General features: G+C 40.5%; 1 protein-coding gene across 1 annotated transcript in view; it reads right to left on the bottom strand.

Annotated features, from left to right (window-relative positions):
* Positions 1-8: 8 nt before the first annotated feature.
* si:dkey-103i16.6 (SIRT1 domain-containing protein) overlaps positions 9-9,631 on the bottom strand; it is a 12,385-nt gene continuing 2,762 nt past the window's right edge. Inside the window, exons 2-8 of the mRNA XM_005934206.3 lie at positions 4,594-4,816; positions 3,671-3,889; positions 3,270-3,502; positions 1,994-2,094; positions 1,749-1,910; positions 1,446-1,658; positions 9-1,331 (exon numbers count right to left, since the gene is read on the bottom strand). Of these exons, the coding sequence (XP_005934268.1) occupies positions 1,143-1,331; positions 1,446-1,658; positions 1,749-1,910; positions 1,994-2,094; positions 3,270-3,502; positions 3,671-3,889; positions 4,594-4,808 (1,332 nt within the window). The 5' untranslated portion in view covers positions 4,809-4,816 and the 3' untranslated portion in view covers positions 9-1,142. The remainder of the gene's footprint in view (positions 1,332-1,445; positions 1,659-1,748; positions 1,911-1,993; positions 2,095-3,269; positions 3,503-3,670; positions 3,890-4,593; positions 4,817-9,631) is intronic.

Below are 9,631 nucleotides of genomic sequence, written 5' to 3'. Positions count from 1 at the left end.
TTTTTTTAAATATATACATATATAAAATATGACTAGAAGGTGCACAATTTTAACACGAATCATAGTAAACACTGTTAGCGGTAAAGCTGCTGGTACTGCTGGAGCACAGGACTGATGTGTTTGTGGACGGTTTAAACCTGCAGCTCACTTTGTGTAATCAGTTTTTACCATGGACAAAAGACAAATGTTAGTGGTAGTTCACTTTTTTCTCTCTGGTACTCGATGACGTTATGGAGAAAAGAAAACAAGTTTCATTAAATTTAAGACTTGAGGCAATGCAGCATTCTCCACAGGTCGATGGTGGTTTTTGCCTGTTCGGGCTCTTGACAATGAAATGTGTGAACTACAATGATTGTTTTCTAATCTCTGTTCCTTTTGTCATCTGCATGATGTTGAATCAAAAAAAAAGAAGAAGAAACCTATGAAAATGTTGTTTATTTGACACTAAATGTGTGACTTTATATAAACAAAGTAATATATTTTCCGTGTCTTGGTATAATTTAATTCTATGCAGATCTCACATGCTTGGCCGGTTATACACATAATTTAACTGCTTGTTACATCAGCGTTTCTCATTGTTAATCAAATTTGTGCAAGTTGACTTTACTCTTTTCGATTTGCCAAAGTTGGTTATCATCTCATGTCTGTATTTTCCCCACATCGCTGTAGATTTGTTTTGTGCTCAGCTGTAAACACAATTATTCCACCACATTCAAGTTTCTGTTCGTGTTTTTCTAAGTGGAAAGCATTTATGAAATGGCATCATATCATTTCCACAAAAGTTAAACTGAAGAATGTGTCTTTTTTGGACACAAAGTGTAAATTACACAATACTTTTATTAAATACGCTCTCAAAGACAGTGTTATACTGATTATAAAACATTAACACATTACACTGACTTAAAACACCTTAAAATTAATATTTTTGATACAAGGCTCGAATGTCTAGTGTTCTTGATGGATGCTGTTTGAACTTGATTAACCTTTTGACGCGTTCATATAACCATGATACAAACATCACATACTGGCTCTTAGATGAAGAGGTAAGACTCTAATCTGATTAGAGGTTACAGTTAACAGAACAGTCTGCCATGTGAACTATGGATAGTGGAAACTTCAAAATCCTTCAAGTGTCGTAATATTTAGTTGCTTAGGGTGGACGATGCAGAGCTCTTGCTGTCTGTCTCAGAATCTGTCTCCTCGCCGCCGCTGCCTGCTGCTCTCTGAGCTCCTGGTATGGACCTGGATGTCTCCGTCCTGCCTTGAGGCTCTGCTGTTGCTCTGATCGGACATGTCTGTGATGGCGGACTGCTTACCAACGCTGGGATGGTCTGCAGAAAGAAATGAAAACCACTGAGTGCCACAGGACGGCGTAACAATCATTCTGCAGCTTTTTTCCTTTTTAACTGAGACATGTATGACCTGTGAGAGCTTTTAGAACCCACCAGTGTTTCCTGGTTCCTCATCAGCTCTTCGATCTCGTTGTTCCAGCCGAGCATTTCGGCAAACTTCCGCACAGTATCCTCCAGGTTTCCTAGCTCCATGTGGTCCCCTCGCCGGAGCGGGACCTTCTCAAAGGGACCCACAGCATGTCGGTTCAGGAGGAGACGTGGCACAGTGGAGCGCACAGTGTTCACCAAGCTGGCAAATGGCTCAATCTGAAACATTTTATTTAACATTTAATGGAATGTGCCTTTACACAAACAACCAGTTTTTACTATGATATCATATTAAATTTTAATGTTTACCTGCAAAGACGTGCCCATAATGATGAGCAGGTCAGCTTTTGGGAAATCTTTAGTGTGCAGGAAATACTTCTGAGGAAGGTCCTCTCCGAAAAACACAACATCCGGTTTGACCGTTGCGGCACAAAATGTGCATATGGGGACGTTGTCATTCATTATCGCCCGCTGTTAGACAAAAAACACGCAGGAACGATTAACGTGGCATCAAGCGCATGGGATTCATATATAATATAAAGAGGCATACGAACCTTGGCCTCCTCAGCGGGGTAAGGAGTGTAGCACAGGTGACACGAAGCAGTGGCAAAACTTCCATGAGCTTCTACGAGTTTTTCATCAGGGATGCCACACACTGAAGGTTTTCAAATATGATCACATTAGGAGCGAAACAGGAGCATTAATGCAAACAATCTGAGTTTGTCCTATTTGACAGACAATAATGAGGGGGGAATAAAAATCTTACTCTAGCTCCCTCAAGACAAATCTTAACATCAGGCGTGCTGACTGAAATCTTTTACATAACAAGATATTCCGCATAGTGAGGGTTTATAATTATTGTTAATTAATTGTATTTTTGGTGGGTTTTTAGGGGGATATCTAAAAGCTGTTTTTTAAGCACAGTGTTGCAGTTTGCCCAGATGTCTCTGTGGATTTCTGCTTCTAAACTTCTTTAAAAAACAAAAAAAGAAACTAATTATAACATTGATTTTAACTGCTAAATATACTTTTAGGCCAAGGAATTCAATAACAGCAACAAATTAGCTTGAACCGACTATGACACAGGAGAACGGAGAACAGGCAGCCAGCTTTGGGTCCTGCAGAGCAGCTGTCACCAGTACCTTTGTTTGAATATGAACTCTCAAAATGTGCCGCTTTAGAGCAGTGGCAGACTGAGTTCTCACCTTCTGCATTCAGCTACAGAAAAGATGCCATTGCAGTTGAGGGTTGTCTTAATGTTGATACGCTGCTTGTAAAGAGAAAGCCAGTGTTGATGGCGTTTCTTCGATCGCTTATATAATATCATCCACAGAGCACAGATAACATCACTTGCTGTACGGGGGAAACCTGTTTTTCCTGCACTGGATTCCTTGGCCTTGAAAAAGTAGATTTAGCTAAACTCAATTTTTTTTTTAGCTGCAGCCACTTTGTAAAACCCGAGATAGCCGCTACATTGACAAATCCCCCCCAAAAAGGTAAATTAAATTACACATCTTCCTCTGACTAATGCACTGAAGAACTCACAGATAGCGAAGTACACTGAAAAATGAAAGCTGCCAAACAGCAGTGGACAGGGAGCCCCTTCAAAGACACCCTATTCTTAAATTGTCAAACAACAACCCTTTACAATTCATCCCTACTGGCAGATGCTTCAATAAAAAAAGGCAGCTAAATCTTCCAATCCTGTAGCTGCGTTTTTCAAAAAGTCACATTAATGGTAATGAGGCATCTCGAGCTTAAGTCAATGCACAAACCACTGGGCAGCTTCAAAACAACACTGATGCTGTAGCCCAACTGTTTCTCACTCACATTTCTCCAGTCCGTCGATGTTTTGGGTGTACAATCGGAGCAGGAGGCCTTTGTGATGAAGCATGCGGATGAAGTAGTGTATGTAGTTTGGACGATGGCTGCCAGGATACAGAGCCTTAGCCAAGGAGAAGAACGGCTGCGGGTCATTGGAGAAGTAGTCGATGTTGAAAATGGCTTCTGGGTATGGGATGTTGTACTTTTCCAAGTTTGCGTAAAGACCTGTTCCTGGAGTCCTGAAAAATTGGTACATTGGTACATTCTGAAACACTGATTTTCTGAGGTTCAAGTAATGCAGATAAAAGTGAGCCAGTGGTGGATTTCTTCTTATGGACAAGAAGGTTGAGCTGTTAAACAGCTTTCACAGTGAAAATCTGCAGATTGGTGAGGTTTTAGACACCAACCTAAAGTCTGGGATCCCACTTGCTGTGCTGATTCCTGCTCCAGCCACCACCACTACGTTCTTACAGCGGCCGAGCTTCACCAGCCGAGCCACAGATGCCAGGCCTCCCTGGGATGATGACTTAACAGCGGGCGAAGATGGAGCAGTCTGATCAGATCTTGGTGCAGAGGGCTGAGGTGCCGGCACAGAATCACTGCTGGCTTTGGGAACCTTTCCTTTACTGGAGAAAAAGACAGTGTGTGCTTTACTTTGCAGCTTTCATTATTTCTTTTTATAGTCTCGTGTCACATGGACCACACCAACATTACTTTAGACAGTTATCAGTCAGGCCATACCGCCAAGGAGGTGTAATCTGCCCCAAATTCATTATGTTTCCGCTCATTGTTGCAGAAAGGACTCTCTTGAGCACTGTGAGTCCTAAACTCCTCATGAAGTCCGTGTGTCATGTTTGTTTCATAAAACAGTGCTGAACTTCAGTAAGTGCATGTGATGCAAACACTGGCTGTTAAATCTTTCACCTAGTGGCTCAAAGAATAGAGCAGTATGTAGTAGTAATGCAGTGACAGTCAGACAAAAATACTTGATATGAACACTTCTGTACATAATGATGATCATGCCTCAGTTTTAAAGCATATTAAGGCCACACTGCTGCAACACTTGCACTCCAATTTCATTATGTTTTTAAAACCTGATTATTTTTATTTAGTGCTCATAGCATAGTGACATTTCTATGTATATATTAGTGAATGAGGGCCATTGTCTTGATTTTTCCTGATGTTCCTGTGGAAAAATGGCTTGAGAGAGCCAAAAGTTCTCCAAGACACTGAACATTTTCCTATTAATTAATTAATATACTGCTGTACTGGACTTTTGTGTGATGTTAACTGGTTTTCTTTATACAGGATCACTGTTACATGTCCTTACCCTGTAAATAAAGCATCCTGTCCACTCACACTCATCTGACTGAGGTTCTGAGCCAATGCCGAATCAGTTTGCTTCCTCCTTTGTTTTCCATACAGGCTCGGCCCGGAGTCCGGGGGCTCTATGTGGTTGGTGTGCCTGGCCTGAGAGCTGCGGGTTATCCTGGTGACTGAAGCTTGGGAGGTCTTTTTATCCCAGCTGGACCTGGACCTGTTCATTCCAACACCTGTTGGCGAAAACAATACACAAATTAAACTTCAGTGACTGTTCATGAGCTGTAATTCAAATTTCTTCCCTCTGTCTTATTTGTATGAGATTTGTCTGTGTACTGATAGCACAATGGACATTTTTTTTTAAAGAGGCAATTCATAAGCTTGTTTTTTTTTTTCCAATGCACGTTTTCCTTTCAATTCACATCTTTTTCTGCTAATTAGTTATGAATGTGTCTTCTCTGATTTTCCTTCCTTCTCCTCCCATATTTAAAAAGCTGTTACACTCAAATCATCGGGGCATCCTTTTCTCTTCAGTTCCTCTACACACCGAGAAGCTGAAATGTTTTAAAACTGTCAACTCTTGAACAAAAGGTAATGACTGCAATATATTTACCCCCCCAGCAGCTATGCCAATACAACCCACAGCTGTGGCAGCTTTACTGTTCAGTCAAAGCAGAGAGAGGAGCTGCGAGGTGGGGGGTGAGAGTTAAAAAGAGGGGGAGCAGAGGTGAAAGAGAAGCGTAGGTTGACTGTGTGTCAACAAACCCAGCTGGGAGAGAAAAGAGGATGCCCCCTAACAGCCCCCACAAATGGGCAGACAGGGGTGAGGGGTGGGTGTGGGGGTGTTCAGAGATAAATGATACAGAGGCAGGATTCAATAAAAGGTAGCAGAGGAGAAGAAGAGGACAGAAGGGAGGAGGGGGCTTCTCCTCCAAGCTATTCTAGGCCTTCAAAGAACTTCCACGAGGAATGACCACAGAGAGGTTGTGAACAAGAAAACAAAAGATGTACAACCCATAAAACAAGTCCATTTCAGAAAGCAATGGGAGCAGCAGGGAGATACGATGCACCCTCCTCCAGAAGCTCTTTATCACCCTCCAGAGGTGAGAGGAGAAGAGACACCTCTGCAGGACACTACTTTGCTAAAACTACTTTAACATTTAAAGGCTTGAAGCAAAAAATAAACAATAAAAATTGAGAAAAAAAATGCAACTTTTTCCCCTCTTAAAATAATGCATTAGTGATAAAGAACATGTTAAAGTTCACATTCATCAACCTGCTTTATATTTTAGACACATTCTTTCCCTCCATAAAAGACTGAAGCTCCCACATTACCTAAAGAACTATTAAAAACAGCAGGAGGCCGAGGGTCTTGGCTTTGTCTGGCCCCCTCTCAGAAAGACACTGCTGAGTACAGGCAATATATCACCAGCCCAATTATTAAGATCTCGCACAGACCGTGTTGTGTTGCAGCACTCAACTCAACAACATGATATTAGCTCTTGTAGCAGAATCACATCTGGAGATGCTGCACAAACTGCTGTAGTGAACCTTAAGTTGAGCAAATGACTCTGACCTCTAAACTTCAGAAACAACTCTGCCACAAAAGGTCCACAAAGTCATTTTTTATGACATCACCACCACTTTGACTTAAATGTTGATTTTAATTCCCCCCCCCCAAATCTAGCGAAAAGTCTAAACGTTCCACAGATGCCGTTATCACTCTTTAATGACAAATAAATCCCTGAATAAATGACAAAAGGCTTAAAACGGATTTGAGTGCCCCCTTCTCTTTGCTTGGCCTTTCACTCTGCTTGTTCTCACTCTCCCTAGTTGAAAATCTGAGCCCAGAGAGTCCCACTACCAGACCACCAGGCCTGTAGCTGCTCATATGAGGGTTACAGTCATCTAATTAGGTTTGAGGACACCTCACTGATCACCACGAAACCCCCCTAAAAGAAAGTTAGGCTGATTGATAATCCTTTTAACATATAAGAGACTGAGAGCAAAGGCCAAATGCCAACCAAGAAGTTTGTATAAAGGGAACAAAGGCAACAGCATCCCCACGACATTTACTGATAAGTAGGTAAACAAGTTCTACCTAAATACTGTGTTAAAAAGGAACACAAATAGAGATAAATCAAAAGGAATAGTAGAGTAATTTATATTTTAAAAATAAAAGCAAACATTTCCATAAGGAACAGGATTAAGAGTGTTAGTTTCGTGTTTAGTTTTGACATTCACAGTGCAATAATGTTAAAGCTGCTTAGGTATGTTTTTATGATTACATCTTCGTAATGGTGCTGCAGTTTATCCATTTTCTGTGAGCGGTGCAACTGAAACTTCAAAGAAAGGCTCAGGTGTCTCTTTGATTAAATTTAGGTATGTTTAATGAGGGGCTTCCCCCTGCAGCCCCGGCATTTAACCCTCCACTTGCAGCAGAGTTGACAACTGCCGACTCTGAACTCTGCCCCCTCCCCATGCAGGCACAGCAGCCTGGTCTCCATAGAAACCACTTCATTACTTAATTGGAGAGGCAGCAGCTATATGTCCTCCCACCCCACCTGCTCACTAATGACATATCACTCTATGTAGCATCTTTGTTGGACTCTCAATTGACACAAAGCAGCAAGTCCTAATTTGTGCTGCTATATTGTTTGCATGTAGAGAGGAAGGTGGGCGGTGGAGAGCTAAATTTGCCCAGCAGGTCGATGGCTGAATAATGACTCTTGCCTTGCTGCTCCTCTGAAGACGCACTCGCCTTAAATTAAGAACCAATGAGCTATCAATACAAGCTTATAGCTTGTACCGAACAACCTACATTCTCTTTAAAGTCACTGCATCACTTTAAAATTCAAATGACATTATTTTCACAATAGTGAAGCTTGGTAATAAGAAACACTTTCTAATTAAACAGTTTAATTCTACATTATTTTCACTCCATATGAAAAAAAATAATAATTTCAATAATTTGAAATATGTCCAAAAATGTTTGAAAAACAACGTGTGGTCACTTGAAGGTGAATCTATGAAAATGCCAAAGACAACACAATTTGACAGACATTATTTTTTTTTTTTTTTCCCAACAAGGTGAGTCACAACAGGAAACCGGATAAGTGAAGAACCAGAGAAGAAGTGGCTAGAATAAACATGATCTACAACAGTTACACAGCATCTGAAAGCTGTGTCTTTAAGAAATAGGGAAAAAGAAAAATCCAGCAGACTTTACACAGGACTTGAGATGTACACCTCTCACCTTAGTTGATTCGTCTACTGTTCACTGAAGTCTCACAGAAATATTCTCAGAAAGGATAGCTGTCTAGAATCTATTCTTAAGGAAGGGAAACAGGGAGAAAACGCTGAGGTAGCCAAATTACACACGAACTGCACTGAAAATCAGTGGCAACAGGTCTTACGGCATGATTAATGTAAATTTGAAATTTCTGATTAAAATTGTCGTCAATATGTTTGAAGAACCTAAAGAGAGAGGTACAACTGTGTGTCTACAGTCATCTGTAAAACATGGTGGCTCTGTTAGTGCTGTGTTACACACAGTGAGGGTACACTGTCACCTGCTGGCACTTCTCAAGCATTACACATAACATTTTAGTAAACAACAAACTAACCACAAACTAGGACTGTGCAAGCACCAAATTTCTATCTCAGTTAGACATTTGGCTTCGGTTAATTATTAAAAACAAAACAATGCAAAAACAGTGACAAAAATTACCAAGATTCTTGCCATAACAGAGAAGCCCAACCATAAAAATGAATGAAGAAACCGTGATTGTGGATAAATGTTAGACCCCCAAGTAAAGGCGGACACATATGGCACCAACAACATAGGGATAATTTCAGCTACACTGTGGTAAGTGCATTGTATTGACTACAAACCTCTGTATTCTCCAAGCTACATCAGTACAAACTGATATAGTTTGTACCAGTGGGCTGGTTTGGATCTGCTGTGGTTTTATACATTTAAACAATTTTAGGGTGCAGACTAACACCTGCACCAAGTGCAAACATTACTGGGTTTGTTTGTTTTTTGGTTTTTTTTTTTAATATTTCACTGGAGAAAACAAACAAAAAAACAAAGCACTTTGGGTAAACAGTCAATGGTCATATGAGCATCACTTTCCCCTACATTTAGATATACATGAATCTGTTCCGTGTCAAAATCATTTCTGGCAGTCACATTTTTAACTCATGGCTATGAAAACACTGATGTTTGTGTGTTTTATGGAATAGTTTGGTGATATCACAATGATCCAACAACTTCAGATTCTGAGGAAGTTCTCCTAGTCCAGGGGTGGGCAACTCCAGGCCTCGAGGGCCGGTGTCCCTGCAGGTTTTAGATGTGTCCTTAATCCAACACAGCTGAGGCCTGGAATTGCCCACCCCTGTCCTAGTCCATGAATGCAAAGGATCCACTGATCCAGACACCCTTCTGTGTGTTTTTTTTTCTTCTTTATTTCAAAGCCCAAATACTTGTAAGTGTTAAAATGACTATATTAGATATTTACTTTTGAAACACAGGAAATGGATGTATAAGATGAGCCTGGTGTCAAAAATGATATGATCCTTGAAAATTGACCCAGAAATATGTTTTTAAACGTTTAACAGAAAAATTCTAGTCCAAATTTGTTTATGAAACATATTTAAAATAACAAAGTTGACCAAAGTGTTGCACATGAAACAGATAGTTACACAATAAAGATGCACCACGCACACATGCCCACACTTATCAGTAATTAACACAAAAATGCAAGAGACAATACATCAGCTTAAATATCTAAGCTTTCACGCAGACTTTAAAGTCAAAGAATAAACATGAGTTTGAAGGCATACTAAATGTCTAAGGTGGGAGCCAGTTTAACATGAGGTGGGGGGCAACTTATTCAACAATTTAGGGACTATAGCTGAGAAAGTTCAACTTCCCCTCCCTGTTCTTAAGGCTAGGCAAGGCAAGTTTATTTGTATAGCACAATTCAACAACAAGGTGATTCAAAGTGCTTTACAGAGACATTAGAAACAAAAACAAATAAAAA

Source organism: Haplochromis burtoni, unplaced genomic scaffold (assembly GCF_018398535.1).
Source record: "Haplochromis burtoni strain Fernald_Lab_line unplaced genomic scaffold, NCSU_Asbu1 Contig_179, whole genome shotgun sequence".
NCBI classification, from domain to species: Eukaryota; Metazoa; Chordata; class Actinopteri; order Cichliformes; family Cichlidae; genus Haplochromis; species Haplochromis burtoni.
The sequence above is the reverse complement of the archived record's forward strand: the minus strand, read 5'-3'. Positions and strand labels throughout refer to the sequence as shown.